The sequence below is a fragment of the Balearica regulorum genome, chromosome 7 (genome assembly GCF_011004875.1).
Source record: "Balearica regulorum gibbericeps isolate bBalReg1 chromosome 7, bBalReg1.pri, whole genome shotgun sequence".
In the NCBI taxonomy this organism is placed as follows: Eukaryota; Metazoa; Chordata; class Aves; order Gruiformes; family Gruidae; genus Balearica; species Balearica regulorum.
In genome coordinates this window covers 6892089-6907116 of record NC_046190.1, presented here as the reverse complement: position 1 = coordinate 6907116, position 15028 = coordinate 6892089, and the positions used below count along the sequence as shown (strand labels likewise).

General features: G+C 40.7%; 1 protein-coding gene across 3 annotated transcripts in view; it reads right to left on the bottom strand.

Annotated features, from left to right (window-relative positions):
* Positions 1–2688: 2688 nt before the first annotated feature.
* EIF3A (eukaryotic translation initiation factor 3 subunit A) overlaps positions 2689–15028 on the bottom strand; it is a 33888-nt gene continuing 21548 nt past the window's right edge. The window contains exons 17-23 of one of the 3 annotated variants that reach the window (XM_075757789.1): positions 13827–14011; positions 11751–11839; positions 7595–8194; positions 7374–7564; positions 5860–6034; positions 5248–5417; positions 2689–3979 (exon numbers count right to left, since the gene is read on the bottom strand). In XM_075757789.1, coding sequence (XP_075613904.1) covers positions 3738–3979; positions 5248–5417; positions 5860–6034; positions 7374–7564; positions 7595–8194; positions 11751–11839; positions 13827–14011 — 1652 coding nt within the window. In that variant the 3' untranslated portion in view covers positions 2689–3737. Of the gene's footprint in view, positions 3980–5247; positions 5418–5859; positions 6035–7373; positions 8195–11750; positions 11840–13826; positions 14012–15028 lie in introns of all 3 variants that reach the window. The other 2 variants (XM_075757790.1, XM_075757787.1) reach the window with 2 other exon arrangements.

Sequence of the window (15028 nt, the reverse complement as noted above, 5' to 3'; positions counted from 1 at the left end):
AGCGAACACAGTATCGGATAGCCTATCATCATCCTCAGCTGATACTAGTCTTGGCAAAAAGCAAGCTAATTAAAAACTACTTTCAGATGCACAGATAACTTGGTCCAGTTGAAGCCTGTACTCATTGGTAGTGGAAATCCTATCTGGACAGCATTTGCTCCCAGCCTGCTGACCAGAGTGCCTCGGGGCTGTTTTGCCACAGGACCAAACTGTGATGGCTATAAAATGTCTGTCCTTCCCATAGATGTGCCAGTGTGACCCACTAAATGCATAGGTTAATATATACTGGACATATAGTCTGCTAACAGTCATAGGGGGAGGCACATAATTACTTTTAGTATGCCTGTTGTCTGGGCACACAGAAGTGATTAGCTAAATATGAGGAACGATGTAGCAAACTAAGTGGATTGTCCTGCCCAAGAGTGAAAGGACTAACAAAGCTTCAATTGCAGCATGGGAGATTTTGATTAATAAAAGCAGTGGAATAGCTTGTAGAATCTCCATCTGACCATCATTAAATGCATTAATAATTATTTTTAAGAGGAGGACCAAAGTGTAGAGCATTTCAGTTCTCGCTGGTCCTGCTATGGTGAAATGGGAAGAATTGGGTGTCCCTGTTACGCTGCTCATGCGCTGACTTCTTGCAGCTGTGCAGTAAACCCCACAGGGTGGGCACTGGTGCCTGAGTAACAGGTACCCTGTGAACCCTGCGATCCACTGACCCAACACCTTTACTTTGTAGGCTTACACGATTTAACAGCACCTTCTAGTTACAGCAGAAAAACTTGCTGACAGGTAGCAGTTCCTTGTCAGTGGCTGCAGCCTGTGGATGCTAAACCAGCATCCCATGCATTCAATTTACAGCAAGACTAGAGTTCCAGCACTCTTCCTGTGTAAGATTGCCTCCTGGCTGCCCATTGGTGTCCATCTAACCAAGGTCCTGATGTGTCCCAGATGTGGCTGTGCCACAGCAGAGCGGCACCACTTCATTCATTGCCCTGCCATTTCTCTTAAAATACCGATTATTGTTTTCATATATATTTTTTTTAGCAGAGGCACTTTAGAGAAAACATAATTAAAACATCTATACCCTACTTCTGCTGAGCACCCTGATGGTCCTCAGCCCTGCCCACCAGCTGGGGGTCAGTCTGGGCTGCTCTTGGAAAGAAACTGAAGTGTTCATCCATTTAACCAGCAGCCTTAAGTTCTGCTTCTAAATACAGCATTTTACAGCTTATGCTTGGATTCTTCTAAGGTTCACTGAAAATTCTAGATGTTTAATTGAATGTGATTATACATCAATGCCTGACAGAGAATTCATTTGACTTTTTGTCATCATTTTGAGGTAACCAAACTTTGTGCTGATGTATGATTATGGCAGTAGATGGACATTTTAGCGGTTGGATTTGGTCAATAATGGGTTTTGATCACTGTAGTTAGTATTCTGTCTAAAATGATCAAGCAGTAAAATAAAGACACTGGCATCTCTGTAAAGCTCATTTCTTGCAGATCTTTTCTCAAGCTGCCCAGATTTGGGAACAGAGCTTTGGCTGGTGCAATGATCGCTAACCTTTATCCCCATGTAAAAATGGCTTTGTTTGGATAAAATTTAAAAACACATACCTGGAGGTATAATCACCCTTTACAATCTCCCTGCTGACCGGAGAAAGGCAAATGTTGCACCCATCTCCAAAAAAAAGGCCAAAATTCTTGTACCCATTAAGGATGTTGCAGCCTAGATCCCAGACACAGCCTGCAGCTGAGGGAAGAGTGTCCCCCTCCACTCAGCAGACCTCACTGTGACTGCTGCCAGCAGGTCTGGCTCCCTCACCCCCCGTACAAGGACATGGCACACTGGGCTGAATTCGGCTGCAGGGCCGATGAGATGGGCAGGGCAGGAGCACCTGCCTGGGAGGAGAGGCTGAGGGAACAGGGCTTGTTCAGCCCAGAGAAGGGAAAGCTTCGGGGAGAACGACAGCAGCCAGCCAGCACCTACCAGGAAAGTACCAGGAAATGAACCAGCAGCAGGAGGATGAGAGACAACAGGCAGAAGGAAAAAAAAAAAAAAAAAAAGAGAAGGTTACACTTTTTCACTGTGGGAGCAGTCAACTGTTGGAAGAGATTGCCCAGAAAGGTTGTGAGTCTCCATCCTTGGAGGTTTTCAAGACCACACAGGAGAAACACAATTCTGAGTGACACAGTCTGACTTCACAGCTAGAACCTCCAGCATTCTCTTAACAGGAACAACCTGTAATCCTGTGACAGAGAACGTAAGGACAGCCACTAGCAGCTGAACAGCAGAGAGCTGCCATGCTCTAGTTCCATCCTTTACAGGACTGTATGAGGCACAAAACTCCCCCAAAAAAATATTGTTTAGAATACTGCTCTGAGGGAATTCTGTGACTGACAGGCTCCAGAGGCACAAAAAACGCAGCCTTCAAAAGATGACTATAAGAACAAGTTTTTCCCCTGAGAAACCTACTGACCCCAGAAAGCTCAGGGCAGGAAAAGGCCAAGAGGAATATTACAACTTTTGCTCACACCTTAAAATTAAACCAGGTTTCTCAGGAAGGAACCATCCCAGGTGTTCTCACGTTTTTAGCTGGTGCAGAAACAGGTATGCATCCAGAAATGAGTTGTTAACAGACATTGCAGGAAGTTACTAAAAAGTCAAGAGACTGTAGCAGCTAATTCCATAAGTTGTTTATTTATCATTGAAGAAACACACAGCAGCAAGTTCTGTGTTGGCTTCAGTATGATCAGAGAGTTAATCCTTGTTACCACACCCCGAAACTGAAGTCAACACAGCCATTACTACAAATCACTTTTTTGGAAAGGGAAAGAATTGACCCTGAAGACAAAGAATTGGGGGGAAATTCAACAATTTCTCCAAAACCACACATTTTAAATATGACAATATTTATAAATCCTTGAAAGGCATGAATTATCCAGTAATGGAAAAAGCAGTTGTGCTATTGGCAACAGAAAATACATAGCTGTATGCTTACCAAAACACTTAAATTGTAAAAGCTTTAAGGTTTGTGGTTGTACACTGCGGCAGTATACATCACTGGAACAATGACTGCAAAATGGCCTCATAGGCGTTATGTGTTCAAGTAAATCTACAGAAAATATCCCAGTGTAGCTAATGCTCATCATGTTTACTGTATTTAATTCAAATTTAAACAACTTGCTGAATTTAGATACTGATAAAATATGTCTCTCAGAAACCGCCTGCCCTCAAAGATACCCATGTAAAAGAGGGCGCTTATAGTTTTCCTGGGGGTTTTTTGGCTAATTATGGAAATTGATCTAGCTCTGCTTTTTCAGTAATTCCACTGTATGAACAGAAGTGTTTTCAAATGCGTGTTCTGTGACAATAATACCCCATTCCCAATTAAGAAAGACTAAAAATAAAAAGGTCAGCCTGTTTTGGTGTGAGATAGAAGCATTAGTCAAGACAGCTGTTGGGCTTGCTTCTTTTTATTTTAGCAACAAATGACCCATGAAATAAGCATCATTTGAAATTTCAAAAACTAGCATTCAATTTCCAACCTTCTGCTGTGAGTTTTGTGCATGAATCAATCTATATGAGTAAGTAATTCAAGCTCATGCTTTCATGTTACCTCAAAACATTTGTTAAAGAATTCCAATTCAGAATGTTTATAAGCACAAATATAATCCTTGGATTCCATCAAATCAAAGCTAAAACATTGGTTAAACTCTGTGATTTTCACCTAACGTCGTACAGTGGTCCACCCCTCTTCATCTGTCTCATTTTTAGTACGGCGAAGGGGTTCACGCTCCTTTTCTGTTTTCCAGGAACCTTTCTCCTTCTCCCCATCTCTTTCTCGATCTTTCGATGCTGGTTGGGGAGCAGAAGCTGGAGGAGCAGCAGGAGCAGGGGCTGATCGCCGAACTGTTTCACGTTCTTCTCCACGTTCTTCTCTCCTATCATCAGCACGCCGCCACGAGCTTGCTACAAATACAGAAAGACAATAAAACAACCTTTGTCATGCTCCACCAGCAGTCTGCAAGAGTTTAAACAAACGCTCCCGGCACCGAGGGTCTGATTTACTGATTCTCAATCTTGCCAAGAGGTAATATGAGATGACAGCCAAAGGCACAGTTTAATTTTATAGTGAAGTAATGGACAGGAACTACTCAAGCCTCTTGTCAGAGTCAAGATTGTTGTGAGCAACCCAAGTATCATCTTTAAAACATGGTAACTGCAATAAGAATGTTCTATTGATGTACATGGGCTTATGATGTAAAAGCGTATTCTTACATTATCAGAATTAAAAGCACAAAAGCATCTCCTTAGAAATGACTGAACCCTGAAAACAGAAAAAAAAACCCCTTAAAACACTTGTGGAAAGTATTCTGGTGTTCATTGTCTCAAAAGATGGCAAATTTCTCTTCAGCCAACTGAAATCAGAGGTATAAACTGCACCAGATCACACGACTCCACTGGTGACAGCATTCACCATCTTTTACTAGATGAAAAATTGTTTGTTTCCACCAAAAGAGAGTTAAGAATTCTACCCCAGCTACGTGTCAAATACCAAACCAGTCAAACACCAAAATGTTCCAGTCTGCTCCCTGAGACCCGCTGCCCAACAGCCCCCTCCCACCTTCAGGGAGCACCCACACTCAGGGCAGAGACCAAATGAGATTCTGAAGGCGAGAAGGCCAGAACTGGCAGATGTGGTATCTCAGGCTAAATGTATTTGCTGTTACTGTAGAGCACAGCAAAGGATTAATAAATGTACATAATTAAAGCAGGTTAACATATGTAATTATGTTATGCAAGTATGTTATTCATCAAAATCAGTATCGTTAATCGTGTGAAACCCATAAGGCCTGGTTTGGAAATATTTCTCTCACGTTTTAATGGTTTTAAGAAACGAGCCAGAAATTACTTTCTGGGATGTCTATATTGATAATTTAAGTATGAGAACTTCATTCACCCTGAACGTAATCCTACAATGAAAACTGCATACTTAAAACGTTATCCTTCTACTGCAGATATGAAATGCTGCTATGGTAGAAAAGAGTACAACTAAAAAAACTTACGATTCAGGGAAGAATTCTCAATACACTAAAGCTTCTTTCTATTACTTTCCTTATGCAAAGGGAGTTTAAGTGGCTGAAAATACAACTGATTCCCATTTTACCACATCCTAGCACTGCCAGAATACCACACAGGGTCTATGTAAGCCTTTAGGACCACTAAAATAGACGTACGTTCTTCACGGTCAGATCTGAGTGGCGGTCCTCTTCTGAGGGGTGGATCTCTGTCATCGGTACGTCGATCTCTCATGTCACGACCACCTCTGTCCCATTCTTCACGACGACTTGAATCTCTCCAGCTAGAAGTTTCCTCCGCTGGTCCTCTTCTCCAACCAGCGTCATCCCTTTTGTCATTCAAAACATAAAATAAGACTAAATCCTAAGATTTTACCTTTGCTATGGCAAGAAGCAATAATAAATCATAACACAGATATTTTCACGCCCAGTGGGTCTCTATTTAACATACTGACATACTTCCAAAAACTTTTCTGGTTTTGTGGACCCTAACACAAAATTCTCTTTATAACAGGTTAAAAATAAAATTAAATGCAGTAAAGCATTTTGGGATTCCTTCTGTAAACAGTTAATATCGTCTTAAAAATAAAACCAAAAAGCCCCCAAAATGCCACTATCCATTTACTGCCTTGAAGTGCTTAATTTCATACAAACCAACCACTGTTCCTGTCACTAGGCGATGTCACAGTATTTCTTTATCAGCAGGGCACCTTTTTTTTTTTAATTTTTTAACAGAAACATTCTAGAAGTATTTAAACAGAGAAGTCAAACCTGGGACGCCTGAAACGATCATCTCGATCAAAATCTCTCTCTCTGTCAAATTCTCGGTCTTTCTCATTTTCGTCACGATCTTTGTCTCTATCCCATTCACGGTCTCCAGGAGGTCTGGAGTCCCGGGGAGGCCCCCAGCTGTCCTCACGAGCCTTTTCTCGTTCTCTCCATCCCCCTGTAAGAAAAAATCACAGTCAAAGGAAATTGTGACTGACCTCTGATCTCTCAGTATACAAAGAATCCTTTACTTCCCTCACAGAAACTGGTTCTCCAAGTTTTGATCCCTGAGGATCCAACTCAAGATGCTTGTAAGAAGTATGCACAGAGTGGGAGCCATAGACAAAACACTGTAGAAACTGCTTAATATAAAGACAGTTAATGTATAGCTCATCTACCAGGACTGCCTGTAACAGTTTAGCAGAGCTGATTACACTCTGCATTTCAGTCAGAAACCACAAACTCCTCAAGGGTCTCATGCAGGAAGAAGTAAAAGGGGTAAACTCGTAGATTTTCACAAAGGAATCTGCTAAGCAATGAGATTTTAGGCAAGCAAATTTTTAAGAACTTGCTGCTTTTTTAAAGCACTACTTTAAAATATAACTATTGTTTACCATCTACTTACACAGTGCATCCTGCTATACCGTTCTGTATTTATGAATGGGAGCTCTTTATAATGCAGCCTGCTTTTTCTTTAAATAGGAAAAAAGACAAAGCTGTTGGTGTGAGAGTATCAAGATTTATGTAACTTTTCTACGGGTTTGGATTACAGAATTAGCATCTGTAAAAGTTGATATGGTGCCTGCGAATACATAAATTTGAATAAAAAGAACCAGGAAATCAAAATCACATCTAACATTTAAATGTCATCAACAGCTCTGAAAAGAATCAGAAACAGTTGTAGCAGTCACCATCAGCAAGACTTAAGATGAGAAATAAACTGTACAAGAACAGGGTAATTCAGATTGTAAAGGACCTCAGAAGGTCACCTAGTCCAAACTCCTGCTCAAAGCAGGATTTTCAAGAAAGGCAGACACAAAAGCAAAGAAGGAATGGTAAAAACAGGAATATCTTTGTACACAAAAACAGCTTACCAAAACCAGGCCCGCTTGACTAAGGTATCAAAATCCTCCTTAGAAGGTAAATTTCAGACATACAGAGGGGGCATTTCAGACATACAGGGGAAAGAGACCAAGGTGTGCTAATCTAGGGAGAGTGTTTCTCTCCCATCAGAGCATTCAGCTCGCATATTTTGGTTTTGCACATAGGTAAGCTACCAGCATTGCTATGTGACCTTTAGCTATCTTCCAGGCGAGCAATAAACACTGCTGCATTTTTTAATTCAACCGAATTAAAAGGTTTAATTATGCTAAGTAAAGGAGTCTCCACATTAACCAAATTAATCCAGATGGTTTCAGAGTTGATTCTCCCACCTCTGGCACCAAGTACATTATATCCATTATCTACTAGGTTAGCACATGCTTTGGAGGGAAGATTATTATATTATTATATTTTACCTGGTTTACCAAATGGTCTCCAAGGACCTGGCCTTGAATCATCACCACTACGCCATGGACCCCTGTCATCATCTCGTCTGGAGAGCCTGTCATCATCTGCACTACGCCATGGTCCCCTGTCATCATCGCGCCTTGACATCCTGTCGTCATCCATCCCGCGCCTGGGACCCCTGTCGTCATCCATCCCGCGCCTGGGACCCCTGTCGTCATCCATCCCGCGCCTGGGACCCCTGTCGTCATCTGCAGCACGCCAGCTGCCCCGGTCGTCATCCAGCCCACGCCTGGGCGGCCTGTCATCATCCAAAGCCCGTCTGGGCGGCCTGTCATCATCCAAAGCCCGTCTGGGCGGCCTGTCATCATCCAGCCCGCGCCTGGGTCCTCTGTCGTCATCTGCTGCACGCCAACTGCCTCTGTCATCGTCCAAGCCGCGTCTGGGTGGCCTGTCGTCATCCAAAGCACGCCTGGGTGGCCTGTCGTCATCCAAAGCACGCCTGGGTGGCCTGTCGTCATCCAAAGCACGCCTGGGACCCCTGTCGTCATCTGCAGCCCGCCAGCTCCCTCTATCATCATCCAAACCCCGCCTGGGCGGCCTGTCCTCATCCAAACCCCGTCTGGGTGGCCTGTCCTCATCCCCTTCACGCCTGGGTGGTCTGTCCTCATCCCCTTCACGCCTGGGTGGCCTGTCCTCCGTTGATTCCATAGAAGGACGTTCCTTTTCTTCTGCAGCACCACGTCGGGGCAGATCATCCCCTCGCCGGGGCAGATCATCCCCTCGCCGGAAAGATCTTTCATCATCTCTTGCTTCTCCTCGTCGCCAATCTCTATAAAACCACAGGGAATGAGCAAAAAGTAGACGGTGACATCCAGGAAAGCTTTACGTATTAGACTGACAGTATCAAACCCCTCAAGGCCATTTCTGAATGTATCCACGTGATGTGTGGTTGCAAACACATTTATAGAGCTTGCAGTTTTCAAATCCACACGTTCTAATTGCCTTCATTGCTGTGGGAATGTGGTAGGTTACCATCCCTACAGCTTCAGTGAAGACTGAACAGTTTATTATCTCCTTCAAAGCTACAGTTTGAAGGGGATAACTACAGTCCCCTGTTGGTTACCTGCTGCAACACAACAGAGGTTAGCCTTCTACACCAAGCCTAATTTGACAAACTTGAGCTAAATCTCAAAGAACCAGTATTAAAAAACCCACAACCATCAAGTAGGTACCCCCCTTTTTCATGCATGTGCAACCCTACAGCCCAATCCCTGTTTTCATGTGCTCTGGCACAGTTCCAGCCCAACAGATTGGCAATACTTTCACTGACAAGCACCCACAACTAGATATGGCAGGACAACGCAGTGAACTTGACTCAATCCACTGCTACTGCCTGAGAGCAAGCGGGGCGTGCCAGGCTTTGGCAGGCTATCGGTGCTTGCACCGATTCTCCTTACCAGGATAGATGTGGTAAGTAAAGAATTTGTGAGTATTTTCCCTGGGCTACTGTCATCGGTTCATCTTTGAAATATGTTTGGATTTGTAATGCTGAAAAGATCAGACACTGCTGAACAAGAACCTTCCACTCTTGTCACTTCTCTGGGCACACTGTTTGGTTTAATGTCTACAGATTTTACACATCTATTTTGACCATAAACCTTGGCTTTGTCACCAGATTAATTTCTTTCTTTCAGGAAATTAACCTTCCTAAGCTATTTCCTCAGCAATAAAAAGCAATAAGCAATAGTACATCATAGAGATGTAGTGGTACCTGCTACTTGGCAAGAGAAGAGAAGCTGCACTGGCATTGAATCTCATGGATTCAAAAAAATAAAAATCAAAACCAAAACAAAACAAAAACAACCCCGCAGGTTTAAAAATCCACGATGCTACTAAAATGTAAACAAAAGAAGAGCAACAACTTGCTACAGAACAACAGATGTAGAACTCCAAGAGGTGAGAACAAAGAGGCAACAGTTTGTGACAACTCGGCATCTCAAGAATTTCAAGGAATTATGAGCAGCGCATTTCCTAGTTTTGGAATAGTAAGGGAGAACGTGATTACCATTGAGCTGTGAGATAAAAACAAGGCATGGAGATTGTTAACTTCCATTTAGACTCAAATTGGATAATCTTCTCCTTTGAAAAATCTGATTATTTTGATGTAAGAGACATGTAGAGAAATGGTTGTAAAGTTCATCACATGAACAAGTACTTCATTCATTCAAACCTTAGGTACTCTTTCAGGGGTTTAGGATTTTTAAATCTATTTTAAGCAGTTACTTTTAAACTATTACTATAACTTTTAAACTATGACTTGCAGGTGAAATTATGCCTCTGTCTTTTACATTTTTTCCTCATCTGACAACTTCAGTGTTCGTATTTCAGCTTTTGTCCTTCTTTCCCTCTTAGGAATCCTAACTCCCACTTTAAAAGTTTACTGAAATTACAAGTCAAACAGCAGCTGGGGATTGCTGCATAGTACAATTGGTTGCTCTGTGACTGTAAGGACCTGTGTACCAATTTGGCATGTACGCCAGGACTGTGCCATTTCCGTGAGAAATTGTCTCTGAGACAAATTTTATGAGCTTCTCTCCTTGTACTAGCATCCATAAGGACTTTTTAATGCATATATCCAATGGCTGTACTTACAGCTAGATACGTGCTGCAAATTACATCTGATGCTCTGTCCTCTGTTATTGCCTTTATCACTCAATTCAGAAATATACTCAGGAATTGCTTTACTCAGAGGTAGGTTTGCACTGCTCTGTTTGTATCCAACACATTTTCCCTTTAGGGTTAAAATCCAGCTGAAGGTAGATTAGGGGCTACTAAAGACTGCAGAATGACACCTTCTTTCTGCAATTATGTCTGAACATCATCATTTTTACTTTGTTATTTCCTAAGTTCAGCACAAAGAAAATAAATGAGAAACATTTTTACTTAAAATTCCATAGAGAATAATTTTGACTGCTATCAGTATTTCCTTTTAGCATTGCTCAGTATATTCCTTTTAGGAAAAGAGAGAAGGCAAGTTTCATCGAACATGCTACATAATAATCCAAAATATGCCTAATTTTAACTTCTCAGGAGTCAGCTCAATTTCTACAAAAGTTGAATGAGAAATGAAGACAACACCACTTATTCACAAAAACTCGATGCTATAATGATTCAAAAATGAATATGGGTCACCTGGATCATTCTCTGTAAAAAAAAAGGCACATTGAAGCAGACAAATAGATGCATTAAACACTTCTCCAGTATGTTAATAGCTAAAGGCTTCATCCAGGAGTTCCAACCAATTTTTGATTTTGCAATTTACAAGAAAGTGGATCACTACCAAGAATAGCAACACAGATTTTAAGGAAAGACTGAAAGACTATTTTGTTTATCAAGAGATCATACTCTTCCAATAGTTAGAAGAAATTACTAGAAAGAGTAAATTAATTTGCTTCCACTGGAGTCAGAGTAAGCTGTAATGGATTTAAATTGCTGCACTGGAAATTAAGGTTAGACATTTATAAAAATCTATCTATCTGGAAGGCTAATTAAGCAATAAAACATACTGCCAATTGGAACAAGCAGCGGTATCTCCGTCAGCACAGGCTTTTAAGAACAATTAGATGTGCAGCATCAGAAATATTTTAGGTACAGCTCATCCTGTTGTGGAGCAGAAGGATGGACAAATGTTAAAAATCTCATTTTCTACAACTCTATAAACAGTCTTCATTATTAGTGAACATATCTAAAAGCCCTACAATAGACAGATGTGAACAAGAGTTGTTTGTGTTTTGTTCTTTTTTTTAAAGTGCAAAGTACCTTCACAATATTCTTCCTTCACAAATCCTTCTCTGTTCAATGCAGTCTTTCAGAACTTTGGTTTAGTTTATGGCACATATTTTCTGCTCTGTGACTCACTCTGGGACTTGAATAGTTTAAGACTCCGAATTTTTGCTTTATTATTCTTATATATTACTGTCAGTTTTCTACCTGGAAAATCTCAAACAGTTTCATCATCCAGGAACCCCACATCGGTTTGTCATCCTTCCCCATTCTGTACTTATACAACTGACACCAGTGTTTGAGCAGGACAGAAATTTTTAATTTAAAAAAGAAACCAAGCAAGTTGTTTATCAGATGCAGAAGGTGACTGCTAGCTTTCACACATCTAAGCTAAATAAAACAGGAATGTTATCTGAACGCAGTTCCAAGCTAAAACCTCTCTCTCATTCTGAGATCCTTACAAAGCAATTTTTTACTAGAAGGTAACTTTTCAGAGATGTAAAGGTATGAGATATTACTCGGTTAGTGCAGCGGTAGCAATAAAAAGGGAGCCTACACATTTTAAGCCCAATACAACAGGTGCTTAGTAACCCAAAGATTACCTTTCCACAGGTGCTCGTCGCCATTCAGATTCTGTCTCGCCACCTCTTCTCCAGGAGCTTTCAGACTCCCTGTCACCCCAACGAGATTCCTGTATGTCAAAGGAAATTAGGAACATTCTCCCTGAATACTTTAAAATGAAGATTTTTCGACATGTAATTTACTCCTTTCAGAGCACGACATGCCATTAAAAATGCACTTGTTACACTGTAGAGAACACTGAATTATTAGGAGTTTGAATAACTTAAGTATGGTCTTAACTATTGTTTCTGCCGGAGTTTAAAAACCAGCATGGTTCCCTTTGTGCCATGTACTTTATTAGTAGGGTAGGATATATGCAAATACATGAAAAGGTTTATGAAGAAGTGTATGAACAATAGCTACAGTGAGCCATCGCTACCACCTGTTAACACAAAAAAGAGGTTCCAACAGTTTCACTTGCCTGCTGCTTAATGACAGTAGGAATGAATTAAAATACTTACTTGTTTTTGTGCTTTCTGATCAGTTAAGAAAATGTAAATGAATAAACTAAAAGCTCTCTGTAGCAGAGACCATTTTCTTCTGGGTACCTCAATGCACAAAACAGGTGAGGTATTCGTGACTTACACAGGTTGCTCAGATGCAGGGCAGAGCAATAATAATTTTTTTTTTTTTTAAATAAAGGTGAAATGTCTCTCCCTGTTGCTGGACAAAGACAAACCATTTAAACTATTTCTAACACAGTTGTTTACTCCTTAATGCCACCGCAAGAAGCAAGTTAGCTAAACCATATAAAATGGGTGGGGGGTAATGGTTTTAAACTGAAAGAGGGTAGATTCAGACGAGATTCTAGGAAGAAATTCTTCCCTGTGAGGAGTGCCTGTGGTGAGGCACTGGCACAGGTTGCCCAGAGAAGCTGTGGAGGCCCCATCCCTGGAAGTGTTCAAGGCCAGGTTGGATGGGGCTTTGGGCAACCTGGGCTAGTGGAGGGTGTCCCTGCCCATGGCCATGCCCATGCGGTTGGAACTAGATGGGTTTTGAGGTCCCTTCCAACCCAAACCACTGAAGATTCTATGAAATACCTGATTTCACATAATCACTCAACCTCTTTATAAAAAGGGTATTCCGGTTTTAAACCACTCTTTGAAAAGTGCTTTTATTTGCCAAAGTCTACGCTTCAGTATGGGGAAATACACAGGTTGTGCAAGATCTTGCATATCCACTACTCCACGAGTGTCTATTTACATACTTTTGAAATGACCTCTACAAACAAGGGCAAGCAAAGAAAGAATCCCAAAACTGCAAATGTAATTTTTCAAGTGGTACAGATCTCTCTCAGAGCCCAAGTCAGCTTTTCCATATAATCAAGTGCCCATGGCTAGGAGTATCCCTCATGTGAAAAATACTGGTGATGATCATTTAGCCAATAGATTATCAAAACAATTTACACAAGCTCTGATCGCTTATCTTCATAGTGTTACCCTATGAAGTACGCATTAAACAAAGACAATGGCTATGATCTTATCAATAAGCTCTGAAAAAGTGGGAGCATAGAAGGTTTGTGGTACTCAGTTACATTCTTTTAAATCACTAATCTGCAAATAACTTTCACTCTGTTTCCTGTTGGATTGGGATGATGATTTTCCCCCCAGACTTGTATTTGTAAATGGGAAGTTACACGCACCTCTTGTTTTTATGTTTTATGTTACTGCATATTTCTTATAAAATATAAGCTATGCTTTTATGTTTAGTCTGGGATTTTCCTAATTCACTACAATTGCTTCCAATATAGCTTTCCTTCTTTTGTGTTAAAGAAAATTTTATTCAATATTCTTTTTACTCTTTGTTTAGTTTTTAAACAAACAAAGCTTGGAGATCTCAGTAGTTTCCTTGTTTTACTTTATTACCAAACTACAGATTCCAGATCCTGATAGTCAGCTGAAACTAAGTGACAATAATTTAACTATTAAATTAGCCACTTATGCTACAACTTAAAAAAAAATAATAACCTACAATTTCGTAATGCTGGCATGTTCTGTTCAATAATCTAAAACAGAAGGAACAGTCAAAAAGAAAACAAACCTGCAGGCAGTACCTACCTTTCTTGAAAATGGGTCATCCAGACCTCTCCTTTCTTCTTCTCGACGACGCTCTCTTTCTTCTATCTCCATTTCTCTTTGACGTTTTTTCTTCTCCAGTTCTTCTAGTTTTTTGACACGTTCCTGGTATTCACGCTGTTCCTGCTCACGTTTCTCACGCTCAATGCGTTCCTTTTCCTCACGCTCTACAGTTGCAAACATAAACAGAATGTATTACCAATATAAATTCCGTTACTTTGCTGTATCCACAGAAGGGTTACAAAATATAATCTCTCCCCTTCGACTCCTTATTAAAAAAAAAAAAAAATCCAACCATTTCACAGGATGTGTTTAACTAACTGTAGAACCTGTTTTCTGGAAGTATTCTAACTCAAAAGCAATAGGAAAAGGAACCCTGATACATCCATTAATGTGACATCTTGAACAACAGCTAGAGAAAAAGGAAATAAAATGTTCCAATAGCTGTACATTAATCTGATGTACAGACCACAAGTGTGCCAGCTAAAATATCAGTGACTACCTCAAGCATAGTAGAGGATCCCTTCCTTAGAAAAGGTCAAACAAAAAAATCAGCTAGCAGAAATTTGATATTCAGGACTGCTTGGGTTTTGTTTGTTTGGTTTTTAAATATTGCACTATTATGAACGCTGATACATAAAATCTTCATCCACCAAGTGACAAGTAGGACAGAAATTTCCTTTACAGGACACCTACCATCTCTTAAGCCCTGAAACAGGCTACTGGACAAAGCAATTCACAAAGGTGTGCGAGTCACAACTCTTGAGTTCTTAATCTGACTCAAAGGTTCCCTTTCTATTCTCTTCTAAGATGTGCACAAACAAGTGGACAGAACTCAAACTAAACAAAAAATTGAGTCTTTGATTTCAGTCATTAGCCTCTCTTACTTTATCTCCTCCTTTATTCATGTGTGGGAGAAAGGAAGGGCAGGAAGCATTCATTTGCTTTCATTTTCCCTTCCTTCTATGAAGCGTTACCTTCATCTCTATGCTGCACAGGTAAGCATTCAGAAGGTGCATTAAGTAAAATGTAAAGGTACATTGTCTAATAGCAATGAGCACAGTCTTCACCACCGACTGAAAGTGAAAAGACTTCCTCTGACATTGTGATTATTTTATCCTTTGCGTCCTTGACCCATTCCAGATAAATGCAGCTAACTTCTGGTTTCCCTGTTTCACATTCTC